The 14,138-nt window shown below is 43.9% G+C and overlaps 1 protein-coding gene across 3 annotated transcripts in view; it reads right to left on the minus strand.

Annotated features, from left to right (window-relative positions):
• Positions 1-13,625, minus strand: part of MINDY4 (MINDY lysine 48 deubiquitinase 4) — a 109,154-nt gene extending 95,529 nt beyond the window's left edge. Inside the window, exons 1-5 of one of the 3 annotated variants that reach the window (XM_032237264.1) lie at positions 13,379-13,625; positions 11,826-11,945; positions 8,899-9,113; positions 2,193-2,282; positions 861-1,113 (exon numbers count right to left, since the gene is read on the minus strand). In XM_032237264.1, coding sequence (XP_032093155.1) covers positions 861-1,113; positions 2,193-2,282; positions 8,899-9,113; positions 11,826-11,945; positions 13,379-13,441 — 741 coding nt within the window. In that variant the 5' untranslated portion in view covers positions 13,442-13,625. Of the gene's footprint in view, positions 1-860; positions 1,114-2,192; positions 2,283-8,898; positions 9,114-11,825; positions 11,946-13,112; positions 13,244-13,378 lie in introns of those variants that run through there. The other 2 variants (XM_032237265.1, XM_032237266.1) reach the window with 2 other exon arrangements.
• Between the last annotated feature and the right edge of the window lie 513 nt (positions 13,626-14,138).

Genomic DNA, 14,138 nt, shown 5'->3' on the forward strand with positions numbered 1-14,138 from the left:
CCTTTATTTATTTATCAGCATAAATATAACATATATATGTGTGTGTGTGTGTGTGTGTGTGTGTGTGTTGCATTTGTGCTGATAAACTATATATATATATATGTGTATGTGTATGTGTATGTGTATCTGTATCTGTATATCTGTATCTGTATCTATATCATCTATATATCTATATCTATCTATCCATCCATCCATCCATCCATCCATCCATCCATCCATCCATCCGTATCTGTATCTATATCTATATCATCTATATCTATATCCTCTATCTATCTATCTATCTATCTATCTATCTATCTATCTATCTATCTACGGCAAAATAAATCTATCTAATACAGTAACAATAACAGTAATACAGTTGGAAGGGACCCTGGGGATCATCTAGTCCAACCCCTGTCCTCACAGAAGACTGATACTATTTCTGACAGATGGCTGTCCAGTCTCTTCTTAAAAGCCTCTATTGTGAATACGAATCAGTTCCCAAGTGTCAGAATTTTGATCAGGTGAAATTTGCCGCAAATTTCAGGTGAAATTTGCCGCAATGGTTGTTATGTGGGGAAAAAATGGTCACCGTGTCCCTTTTTCCACTTCTATTGCAACTCTGAACAGCACCTCTGAGCTATTGTTAAGTCGAGGACTTAATAAAGTTTTTAAACAAATGGATTTAAGAGGGGAGAAGAGTTACAACGGCAGTGAAAAATGACAATTTTTCACACTTACAACTGCACTTACAACGAACTGTTGTACGCCGAGGACTACCTGTAAAATAAAGTTTTTGAAAAAATAGATTTAAGAGGAGGGAAGGGGGAGAAGAGGAGGAAGGAAGGAAGCGAAAGCAGTTTAGGCGAAAAGTCAAAAACCTCTTGAGATGCGTCGGTGAAAGCGGCCATCCTTCCGTGAGATGGAAGATTAGGCTGGCCTCGCGATTTCTCCCTCGAAGTCATTTTGCTCTCCGTAGACAATTCTCCCGGAATCTGTACCCCATCCAGGAGGTCGCATAGTTTCTTCTCTCCTTCGACCTGAGCATCCAACATGGTCCTGGCCTTGCCCTTCTCACTTGGCTTGTGACAATGCCTTCTGGATTGGCAGCTTACTCCCTCGTTGATCTCGTAGCTAAAAAACCCAACGACGACAAAGTTGGAAGGATCAGTGGAGAAAAAAATAATAAGCCACGCATCTCCAGAAAAGCTCAAGGCAATGAAGTTTCAAGAAAGGTTTGCTTTAGATAAAGAAATTAATTCAAAATTGTAAAGGTAACATGTGCTAGTCATTCCTGACACTAGGGGACGGTGCTCATCTCTGTTTCAAAGAGCCAGCGCTGTCCGAAGACGTCTCGGTGGACATGTGGCTGGCAGGACTAAACGCCAAAGGCACACGGAACGCTGTTCCCTTCCCTATTTTTCTACTTGAATTTTTTACATGCTTTCAAACTGCTAGGTTGGCAGAAGCTGGAAGAAGTAACGGGAGCTCACTCCATTATGCGGCGCTAGGGATTCGAACCACCAAACTGCCGATCTTTCGGATTGACAAGCTCAGCGTCTTAGCCACTGAGCCTTCATGTCTCTATCAGTGGTGGGTTCCAGCTCTCGTTGTAACCGTACCGGGCTCGGTGTGCACCCCATGAAGGCGGCCAGCACACTCATGTGTACTTACTTCTCGCAATGCCTCTGCTAGCCTCCGTGATGCTCCAGCTGCTTGGGGGAGTGTCGCACAGGCGCCATGCGCGTGCGCGGAAGCCCCAAAGAGCTCAAATACAGGTAAGGAGCTCGGGCGGGCGGGTGGGCCCTCCGGAACACCATATCGGAACGGTATCTGGTGCTCCGGGCAGGCACTGGTATGCCCGTACTGGGGCATACCGCCTGCAACTCACCACTGATCTTTATAATGAAAATTATAATTAAAATATACTCTTAAAATAACCTAACTAACACCTAACATGTGGTATTCAGGATATAAACTGTATTGAGTTATAATGTAAACACTAAATTGCCTTAAATATGACATCTAAAATTACAGTAAAGCATTTAATAGGCATCCATGCTGGCTGAGGAATTTTGCGAGTTGAACCCCACAAGCTGTGAAGTTGCCGTAGCTGCTGGTGTACAGGTAATTCTTACAAGTGTTCACTTAGTGACCGTTCGAAGTGACAATGGTACTGAAAAAAGTGACCTATGACCATTTTTCACACTTACAAGCGTTCCAGCATCCCTGCGATGACATCATCATGATACTTGGCAAGTGGCATGCACGTATGACGGTTTCTGTGTCCTGGGTCATGTGATCTGACAAGCAAAGTCAATGTGGGAAGCCAGTTTCAATTAAGAAATTTCTTACTTTTGAGCCGCGGTGGCGCAGTGGTTAGAACGCAGTACTGTAAGTTAGCTCTGCCGATTGCCAAGGGTTCGATCCTGGCCAGCTCAAGGTTGACTCAGCCTCCCATCCTTCCGAGTTGGGTAAAATGAGGACCCAGATTGTTGGGGGCAAGAGGCTGATTCTATAAACCTCTCAGAGAGGGCTATAAAGCCTTCTATCCTTCCTTCCTGTCCTCCCAGTGGTTAAAATGCAGTATTGTAGGCTAATTCTGCCCATTGCCAGCAGTTCGGTCCTGTCCAGCTCAAGGTTGACTCAGCCTTCCATCCTTCTGAGGTCGGTAAAATGGGGACTCTGATTGTTGGGGGCAAGAGCCTGACTCTATAAACCTCTTAGAGAGGGCTATAAAGCAGTGCAAAGCAGTATATAAGCCCAAGTGCTAATGCTACTTTTAACAGTTGATTCGCTTAACAACTGTGCAAAAAAAGTGGAGCAAATCTCTTTTAACAACTGTCTCACTCAGCAACAGAAAGGTTGTGCTCCATTGTGGCCAGTTGACAAGTACCTACAAAAGATGTTAATTGATGTCCAACTCTATTATTAAACTATTTCTCAAAAAGATGTAGTTGCCTAGATTCTGCCTGTCAAGCAGAAGTTCAACAGGGAGAACCTCCTCTATAATATTTTGAGTTGGAACAAAACTTCCACCTGTAGCTTCTCCACTTGCAAAAATTTTAAACATCAAGGTGAAAAGGGTTAGAACAGGGCTGCAATGCTACACAAAAGCCTCAAGGCGGCAGTAAAGAGCCCAAGGAATCATCATTCGCGTTTGCGCAGAGAAAAAAAATCTCTTCACTTCCCAAAGCTCTCACCATAAACAAACCAGAGCGTCCCACCTTCGGCGCTTCCCATTGGCTGCGCTGAGGAGGGTGGGGCAGGAGAGGAAATCTACTGTATTTACCCTCACGTTCTTCTGGGGAGGCACCCAGAATTCGGAGGGGAATGCGCATGCTCGGCCGAGGACTATAAATACGAAGCGCCTGAAGATGGACGCTCCATTCCGTGCCGCCCTCTGGTCGCGGCAAGAGGAGGGTGGGGAGGAGGGGCGAGCGAGGCTGCGTCAGAAAGGGGTGGGGCTGTCTCTGTTTATGAAGCTATTCCGCCTTTTTTACAAGCCTCCCTGGGTGGCTGAAACTCGAAAGGGCTTTCCTTTGCATCTTTGATGTTGTTTTTTTAATTTGCAACCGCGAGGTCGCTTTAAAAGACTTCCTTCTCTCCAAAGGGAGACTCTTTGCTTGCAGAGGCAAAAAAAAAAAAAAAAAAGCATGCATTTGCACTCTAGACAAAAGCCCCCAGCCCTTAAATGCTACATAATAATAAATGTGTGAATAATCATAATCACCATTTAACAGTGATACCCATTGTCATCGGGGCACTTGGCACCATGTCCATGACTTTTACAAGATATATCCACAAATTGCAGCTTCCTGCAATAACACCAGCGGAACTGCAAAAAACTCTGCAACTCAGAACATCTTATATTTTAAGAAGATCCTTGGTTGATACCTAGGAAGCTGGCAGCAAACCGTATCAACGGTATCGTTGGCACCAATCAATAAAATTTGTGACACATCTTTAAATGTTCACTTGACTGAGTTTCATGCTTAATGAATAAAAGAAATAATAACAACAACAACAACACCCATTGTCATCGGGGCACTTGGCACCATGTCCAAGAATTTCACAAGATACATCAAGAAATTGCAGCTTCCTGCAATAACACCAGCGGAACTGCAAAAAACTGCCCTACTCGAAACATCTTATATTTTAAGAAGATCCTTGTCTGATACCTAGGACGCTGGCAGCAAACCATATCAACCATTAGCACCAGTCAATGAAATTTGTGACACATCTTTAAATGTTCACTTGACTGAGTTTCATGCTTAATGAATAAAAGACAATAATAATAATAATCGTCATTTGGAACATTACACGCCAGATATCACAGTTGTCAAAAACCGAAACGTCCAATTTCTTGACATCGCTGTACCAGGAGATGCCAGAGTTGAAGAAAAAGAACTGGGGGAAAAAATCATGAAATACCGCAACTTGTCCATCCAAACTGCGTGATTATGAATGAAACATGTAACAGTGATACCCATTGTCATCGGGGCACATGGTACCATGTCCAAGAATACATCAACAAATTGCAGCTTCCTGCAATAACACCAGCTGCAAAAAACTGCGCTACTCAGAACATTGTACACTAAGAAGGTCCTTGGTTGATACCTAGGACATTGGCAGCAACTCGTACCAACCATTAGCACCAGTCAAATATCACCAGGCTCAGGGTTGACTCAGCCTTCCATCCTTCCGAGGTGGGTAAAATAAGGACCCGGATTGTTGTTGGGGGCAATATGCTGACTTCTGTAAACCGCTTAGAGAGGGCTGAAAGCCCTATGAAGCGGTATATAAGTCTAACTATTGCTATTGCTATATGTGATGCATTTTTAATATAAATAAGGCATATAATAATTAATAATAATAATAAATGTGTGCATAAGTGCACCAACTTGCCTACCATCCCTGTCCTACTGTCCCCACTTACTCGTATCCATTTCCTGTATTCATAATCGTGTTTATACTTATATCTGTTATCTTATACATGCTTGACAAAATAAATAAATTAAAAATTAAAACCATGCAAGGCCATTCATAAAATACCATTCATAAACTGGGGCAGACAAACTTGGAATCTAGGACTGTCTTTTCTGTTCCCAAGGGGGTATAGCGTTCAGAAGGTGGCGTTACGTAGACTTAAAATCGGAAACATTCCTCTTGGGGATTTTACCAGAAACATATAGTAAAGAAAATGTATATTTGTTTATCCATGTTATAACAGCAGCTAGGATTGTATTTGCATAAAATTGGAAAAGCGAAGAGATTCCTGGAGAGGAGAATGCGATTAGGAAAATATTAGAATGTGCAGAAATGTACAGATTGACATTGGCAATTAAAGAGAAAGAAGAAACTGGTTATTATACTATATGGGAAGCATTTCATTGATGGTTAGAGGGTAAATATAAAAATTAGAAGTTAAATTAGCTGTGTTAAAATATTAGAGTTAGTATAACTAAAAGAGCTAAGTAAATTAAGAGGATTGTTATGGTAGGAATAGATAAAATAATCAACATGATTGTAAAATTTAATTGTTATTGCACAAAATATTTGTACCCAGACGACGCACTGCTTAATGGACTGTTTGTACTTTGTATTAAGGTAAAATAAAAACTTTACCAAAAAAAAAAAAAAGATGGCATTATCCCCAAAACAACCCTGTGAGGTAGACTAGGCAGAAACAGAGATCTTAGAACCTCTGCTGTTGAGGGGGATCTTGAATCCAGGTCTCTCCGTAGTCTGAAAAGGCTAGAGAGGAGTTTGCTTGGAATAATGTGGGGATTCCTTTACAGTACTGGGGAAGGGTTGGACTAGAGGACCTCTCGGGTCCCTTCCAGTCCTATGATTCCATGATCTACTGCAGGACTTATACTGGTGTTTCTCAACCTCATGAAACTTAAGATGCGTGGACTTCAATTCCCAGAATTCTCCAGCCAATCATGCTGGCTGGGGAATTCTGGGAGCTGAAGGCCATGCCGCTGATTGGAGAATTCCTGGAGTGGAAGCCCACATATTTTAAACCTGCAGAAGTTGAGAAACGACATTCACATTAAGGATCAGGCGATGGATCTCAGTTCTGAGTATTTACATGACCATCTAAGTTGTTCAGACTTAATCCGCAAAGAATGAAGTAGTTTAGAGCAATCGGTATTTGAAAAATATACCACAGGCATCGCCTTATATCCCACCTCCCATTCCTTTCCTATAATAACAGCATCTTATAATCTTTTAATTGGCGATCACACATTTTAAGCTTCAGGAATGCCATTTCATGTATCATTAACCTTGTAGAAATAACAGGAAAAGTTCCATAGCGCATCATCTGACATTTTATTAAAACGCAGGTTTCCAGAAGGTTCTGGAAACATGCCTCTAGCTTTTCAGGGGCTGCAAAAAAAAATGGTTTTAATACATGTCTGAATACACGCGGTCCTCGACTTACAACTGTTCATTTAGTGACCAAAGTTACAACGGGGCTGAAAAAAAGTTACTTATTTTTCATACTTATGACTATGACAGCATCCCCGCGGTCATATGATCAAAATTCAGGCGTTTGACAACTGACAGGTACGTATGACGGTGTCCCGGATCACGTGATCCCCTTTTGCGACCTCCTGACAAGCAAAGTCCATGGGGGGGGAAGCCAGATTCACTTAACAACTGTTACTAACTTAACAACTGCAATGATTCACTTAACAACTGTGGCAAGAAAAGCCGTAAAAATGGGGCAAAACTTGCTTAACTAATTTCTCACTAACTTCAATTTTGGGCTCAATTCAGTGGTGGGTTTCAAAAAAAATTTAAATCCTCTTCTGTAGGTGTGGCCTGCTTTGTGGGAGTGGCTTGCCGGCCATGTGACCGAGTAGGAGTGGCTTGCCGGCCATGTGACCGAGTGGGAGTAGCTTGGCAGTCATGTCACTGGTGGGCGTGGCCAAATTGTAAAATGTGGTGAAACTCACTTAACAATGCTCTTGCTTAGCAACCAAAATGTTGGCTCAGAAACTCTGGCATTTGAAGCACGCAAGTCTTGAAGCTGCCAAGTTACAAGACCCCTTTGCACCTCTAACCCTTTAGAAAAAAAAAACCCCAGGGGTGTTCAAACTTGACAGCTTTAAGACTTGTGGACTTCAATTCCCAGAATTCCTTCTCCAATCATGTTGGCTCAGGAACTCTGGCACTGAAGTATGCAAGTCTTAAAGCTGTCAAGTTACAAGACCCTTTTGCACCCCTAACCCTTTAGAAAAAAAAAAAAACCAGGGATGTTCAAACTTGACAGCTTTAAGACCTTAAGGTTTAGATAGGACTCTCAAGAGGCGGACGGGGCGATTGATGAGCCAGCCAATCAGTGAACGGCAGGCGGGGCAAGAGTGGAGCGTTCAGGCAGGGGGAGGGAGTTGGAACCGGTTCTAAATGGCATGGTAGATTTGTGGAGGAGGTTAGAACTGGCAGGAACCCACCCCTGGCTCAATTGTGGTCGTAACCCAAGGACTATTTGTATGCCTGCTCTCGGGTGAACTGCCTGGATACAAGAAGATATTTTTTATAGCTGACAAAGAGGAAATGAACCATTTCTGTATCACCTAGTTTTGATTAATTTTCTCTATCCTGGACAGTCCTGTCCCTGTCGGTGAATAACCACAACAAACCACAGGTCTTTTGAAGTTTGAACGCTGTATTCTTTTGGCGTTTCAGGAGAGGAAGCAACAGATATGTTTATCTCTTACCCATCTCCGTTTCAAAGCCGAAGACCCAGCGCTGTCCGAAGACATCTCTGTGGTCATGTGGCTGGCATGACTAAAAACCCTGAAGGCGCACGTGGAACGCTGTTGCCTTCCCACCAAAGGTGGTCCCTATTTTTCTACTTTACATTTTTTAAGTGCAGATGTTGGGCAACTGGCATGTACTTATGACGGCTGCAGTGTTCCCGGGGTCACACGGTCCCCTTCGGCGACCTTCTGGCAAGCAAAGCCAATGGGGAAGCCAGATTCATTTAACAACCCATGAGAACTAACTCAACCATGGCAGTCCTTCACTTAACAACTGGGAAAGGAAGAATAGCAATAGCCATAGCAGTTAGACTTATATACCGCTTCATAGGGCTTTCAGCCCTCTCTAAGCGGTTTACAGAGTCAGCATATTGCCCCCAACAACAATCCGGGTCCTCATTTTACCCACCTCGGAAGGATGGAAGGCTGAGTCAACCCTGAGCCGGTGAGATTAGAACAGCCGAACTGCAGAACTGCAGTCAGCTGAAGCAGCCTGCAGTGTTGCATTTAACCACTGCGCCACCTTGGCTCTAGTAGGGTTGGGTTGGTCAATATTTAGTTTAGAGACAACTTGGCAATACAGAATTGGAATCTGGATTTAGAAGTTTAAAATTCAAGACTAAGACGTGGAAAGCAAAGATGATGACAATCTGTTTCTGCACTCTTGCTTTTGTCCCCCTCCCCTAAAAAAACACCTATAAGACCCAAAGCCAACCAGAAACATATTGAAATAAGTCCAGATCTCCTAGCTACCTTCTGTGCTTTGACATCATCCTCTTCTTAGTAGCCATGAGGTCAGTCAGTCAATCAATTTCCAATTCCCAAATCAAGAGATGTTTTTTTTAAATAACAGATTTCTAATTTTCTAATAATAAGAACAAAAGAAATGGGGCCAAAAACTCACTTAAAAACCATCTCACTTAGCAAAAAACGAATTTGGGGTTTGATTGTGTTTGTAAGTCGAGGACCACTTGTACTTCCGTTTTCCAGCCCAAAAACAAAACAAAATCAGCCATTGCAGACCGTGGATTCACTTTATGGCAAGAGTGTTTGTTTAATTACCACCGTATGCACTGTATGACTTTCTCTATGCAGTCAATGACTGGTTAAGATTCAGGATCAAATTCGGAAAAGTCATATATACCTGGGAGTTCCTTTTCTAGATTTTTCAGCTGCTGTCTGCCTTCGAGTGGCTTCCCCAGAGAGGAAATTCTTGGGAGGTAAACTCTCCGTACTTCTTGTGGGGCAAGCTTTATTTTCCAGAAACGAGGAATTTCCCAGGAAGGTTTGGTTACCCTGGAGCTCCAGGAAGTAGCTCACCATGATTTCCAGAATGGTTTTTAAAGGCGTCTCTTTGGCCTGCAGTAGAAAAAGTAAGATAAAGGGGCCATTAGAATTAGGCTGACTCGATTTTACGGTTTGCAAAAGACAGAGAGAGTTGGAATTGGAATTGGAATTTATTGCATTTATATGCCGCCCTTTTCCCCGAAGGGGACTCAGGGCGGCTCACAATCCAAGTCAGGGAAGGGGGTACAGACAAGGGATAAAAAAGACGAACAGAACAATACACAATTTAAAAGCACACAACAACCATACCATTAGGGGGGGGGGGGCAAAAGCTCTTTAGCCCCAGGCCTGTCGGAACAGCCAGGTTTTAAGGGCTTTGCGGAAGGCCTGGAGGGTGGTGAGGGTACAAATCTCCACGGGGAGCTCGTTCCAGAGGGTCGGAGCAGCCACAGAGAAGGCTCTCCTCCGGGTAGTCGCCAGTCGACACTGGCCGGCGGATGGAATTCGGAGGAGGCCTAATCTGTGGGATCTAATCAGTCTATTGGAGACAATTGGCAGCAGGCGGTCTCTCACGTACCCAGGTCCAATACCATGAAGGGCTTTATAAGTGACGAAGTTGATTTCTAGCCTACATGTTCTAGGCTCAAGTCTCCTGCTTTGTGATATTTTAAAACAATATTTAAATTAAAGGTTCCCCTCGCACAATCAGTATATGCTAGTCGTTTCCAACTCTAGGGGGCGGTGCTCATCTCCCTTTCAAAGCCGAAGAGCCAGCACTATCCAAAGAAATCTCCATGGTCATGTGGTCATGTAGGGACGCAGTGGCTAAGACGCTGAGCTTGTCTATCAAAAAGGTCGACAGTTGGAATCCCTAGCACCGCATAATGGAGGGAGCTCCCGTGACTTGTCCCAGCTTCTGCCAACCTAGCAGTTCGAAAGCACGTAAAAATGCAAGTAGAAAAATAGGAACCACCTGTGGTGGGAAGGTAACAGCATTCCATGCGCCTTTGGCGTTGAGTCATGCTGGCCACAAATATATGTACTATTAGAGCAGTGCATTTATGAGCATTTATGCATTCTTTTTTCTTCTTTTCTCTCTTTCCTTTTTCCTTTCTTTTTCGCTTTCTTTCTCTCTTTCTTTCTTTCTTCCTTCCTTCCTTCCTTCCTTCCTTCCTTCCTTACTTACTTACTTACTTACTTACTTACTTACTTACTTACTTACTTCCTCGTTATGTACAGGTAGTCCTTGACTTACGACCACAATTGAGCCCAAAATTTTTGTTGCTAAACGAGACATTTGTTAAGTGAATTTCGCCCCCATCTTATGACCTTTCTTGTTACAGTTGTCAAGTGAATCACTGCAGTTGACAAATTAGTGACATGGTTCTTAAGTGAATCTGGCTTCCCAATTGTCTTTTGCTTGTGAAAAGGTCACAAAAGGGGATCACATGACTCCCTGGGACACTACAACCATCATAAATATGGTGGACAAGCGTCTGAAATTTGGTCACATGATTATGGGGATATTACAAAGGTTGTATCTCTGGAAAATGGCCGTAAGTCATTTTTTCCCCAGTGCCGTTGTAACTTTGAATGGTCACTATGTGAACTTTTATAAGTTGAGGACTATCTGTACTAAATAACAGAGTCAGATCTTGAAGTTCTTCTAGTCAAGCCCCCACCTCAGGCAGGAGACCTTATACCAGTGGTGGTGAACCTGTGGCACGTATGCCGGAAGTGGCACGCAGAGCCATCTTTCTGGGCACGCGAGCTGTCTCCCGTTACTCTTCCGGGTTACAGTTTGCCAGCCAGTTGGTCTTCACATGGGCGGGAATAACGGAAACTGGAAGATCAGCCACCCGGTGCGCATGCACACGACGGGAAGATGACCTCCCAGTATACGCGTGCTCACCAGCCCCCTGGTCTTCTGGATTCTGACATGCATGCATGCACAAAGATCAGCTGGGCGATGCGCATACGCGCACCACAAACCAGAACATCATCTTCCTATCACAGATGGCTGGCGCACCGGGACCCATAAAAGCATGGCCAGAATGCATGGCTCGCGTGCCCAGCTTCCCTCCCTCCCTGCCCGAGCGGGCTTCTTGCCCGGCCCCGGCCCTCTAGCCTGCGACACCAACACGCACCTGCGGTCTGGAGCGCCTGCCCTTCTTGGGTGCTCCAGAATACGAGTAGCAGGGCTGCGTAGGAGCTAAGTCCGTCGGAGAAATATCTGTCTGGCACCAGAGTAAGTGGCGCTCCAGCCGAGAAGCGGCCCCGCGCCCTTGGCAGAAGCGGCAGGAGGAGGGGCGCTGTGGTGGCTTGTTCTTGGTGGCGGGCTGGTGGGGGCTTCATTGACTCTTCCAGTTTCCGGTGTGCATGCGTGCTCTGGAAACCGGAAGGTTGTTTTCCCGGTGCTTGGATGCGTGCCAGATGGCTGCTCTTCTGGTTTCCAGCACATGAAAAGGTTCACCAACCTTACACCATTTCAGGCAGTATTTTCTTAAGAGCCTCCAGTGATGAAACAGCTACAACTTTTAAAGCACCCATTGATTGATTGTCCCTGAGATCGTGAAACGCTCATTTTAAAGAAGAAACCGAAAATCCACCAATTATGAAAGTAGTTGCTTGTGCCCCCTGCAGGGGATTAGCCTAGATGACCTTTACAGGCCCCTTCCAATTATATAATTCTATGACTCTAGCTCGAACGGGTTTGTCCCCGCAAGACTTATAACTTCCTAGAAACCTTGTGCAAAAATGCAGGAATGTCTGTCCAGTTTTTACCTTGTTTTGTTTGTATAAAGACTGGAGGTGCAAAACGCTTCGGAGTTCGTTCCTGTTGTTGATGCTGAGCGCGGTACGGGGAAATTCTTCGTCCATCATGATACTTGTCTTCTTTAAGCCCTGGGTAGGAAAGAGATAATGCTATGAATCAGTATTAAAAAATAACCTCAGTCTTCACACCGCTGGTTAACTTAGAAGTCGGTGTAATAATAATATTCAGAGAAGCTGTCGGCACTGTGTTTCTCAAGCTTCATAACTCTTAAAGAGGTTTAAGATGTGTGGACTTCAATGCCCAGAATTCCCCAGCCAGCATGCTTTAACATAATTGACTTCAACTCCCAGAATTGCTCAGCCGGCATGGTTGAAAATGCACAGTCCAATTCCCAGAATTCTCCTGCAGGGTCATTGCTGAGAATTTCCGGGAATTGGAGTCCCTGTACAAGTCATAGTTGCTGAGACTGGGGAATACTGGGACCTCTTTATGGACTTTTGCTGAAAACAGGGGGGGAAATGAACTTGTGATTTATGGATAGGATGCTTAGAAAGGATAGAATAAGGAAAGAAGCGGGGACAATATACCGTTTAGAGAGAAAGGGTAAGATATTAATACAATTATCACTGCTGTAAAGGCAACCGGATTTCATATTTAATGTGTGCCTTTGTGCTCACGGTAAAAAATGACAATAAAGGTTATATCTGTAAAAAAGATTCAAAGCCCTCCTTGTTCCCTCTTTTTCTTTCATTTTTCTTTCTTCTTTCTTTCTCACTTTCCTTTTTATTTCTTTCCTTCCATGATTTCCTCCCTCCATCTCCCTCTCTCTCTCTTTTTTCTTTCTTTCTGTCTCTACTCATCCCTTTTCTTTTACTTCTCCAAGTTCTTTTTTCTTTCTTTTCTTTCTTTTTTCTTTTTTTCTTTCTTTTTTCTTTCTTCTTTCTTTCCTTCCCTGATTTCCTTCCTCCCTGTCTGACTTCTCTTTCTTTCTTGTTCTTTCTGTCTCTACTTATCCCTTTTCTTTTACTTCTCTAAGTTCTTTTTTATTTCTTTTCTTTCTTTTCTTTTCCTCTCTTTTTTCTTTCTTTCTTCCCTGATTTCCTCCCTCCCTCTTTCTTTCTTTTTCGTTCTTTCTATCTCTACTTATCCCTTTACTTATCTACGCTTCCTTTTTTCTTTCTTCTTTCCTTTCTTCTTTCTTTCCTTCCCTGATTTACTCCCTCCTTCTCTCTTTTTCTTTTTCTTTCTTTCTTTCTTTCTGTCTCTACTTATCCCTTTTACTTATCTACGCTTACCTTTTTCTTTAAATTTGTATTGTTTTTGCTCTGAAAAAAAAACTTCTTTAACTAAAAGTTAATTGCAAACATATTTAACAGTTTGCCTATGGGAAGGAGGAAAATCTTTCTCCGCCTCGCCATCCCCCCCCCCAAATGCATTGTGGGAAATGTAGTCCCCGGAGGGGATCCGGGGCTCTTCTCCAGGTTGGGCACCAGAGGGAGGGGCGCCCCGAGGCTTTTTCCTCCCCCCTCCCATCCTTTTCCTCTCCCAACCCCCCACTCACCTTTTTGCTCAGGAACTCTCGCACTAAAGATGCAGCCACCTCTTCCACGAAAGACGTTTCCATGGGTGGTCCTGCAGCATGCAACGAGGTCTGATTAGCAAATAAAACAAAATGCAAAATTTAAAATATATGTATATATTTTCTGCTTGGTCTCTCCGCCCTCCAACCCGTCGCGGGGGGCTTTTTGCTCAAATTGCAGCTGGCGGGCAAGGCGGTTGCATTACAGTTGGCGGGTTGTCATGGCGATGACGTCACGCGCCGGGAATTCTTTCTCCGCCTCCAGGGTGATCCCAGATGAGGATGCAGAGTGCAGACCTATGGGGGGGGGGGCTTAGAACGGGGAGGACCGGGGAATTCTGGGAGTTGAAGTCCACGCTTCTTGGACAAGGATTGGGGAAGTGGGAAGGAAGTTGGCGGAGTGGCTGCAAGAAACAGTGCTTGCAAATTTCTTTTTATATCGGCTTGTAAGCGATTTGATGTTTTTTTTGTAGTAAATATTTTCTCTCTTTTTTAAAAAAAAAAGTTATTTTTGAGAAAGAAGGGAGGAGGGAAGGAAGATGAGAGAGGAGGAATAGAGGAGGGAGGAAGGAAAGAAGGAAAGGCAGGGAAAGAGAAATAATAGAGAGGAAAGGGGAGGAAGGAAGGAATAGGAGGAGAGAAAGAGGAAGAATAGAGAAGGTGGGAGAGGAGGAAGGAAGGAAGGAAAGAAGGAAGGACAGAGAAAGGAAGAATAGCCTGCAGAGGAGGAGGAGAAAGAAAA

The sequence above is a fragment of the Thamnophis elegans genome, chromosome Z (assembly GCF_009769535.1).
Source record: "Thamnophis elegans isolate rThaEle1 chromosome Z, rThaEle1.pri, whole genome shotgun sequence".
NCBI classification, from domain to species: Eukaryota; Metazoa; Chordata; class Lepidosauria; order Squamata; family Colubridae; genus Thamnophis; species Thamnophis elegans.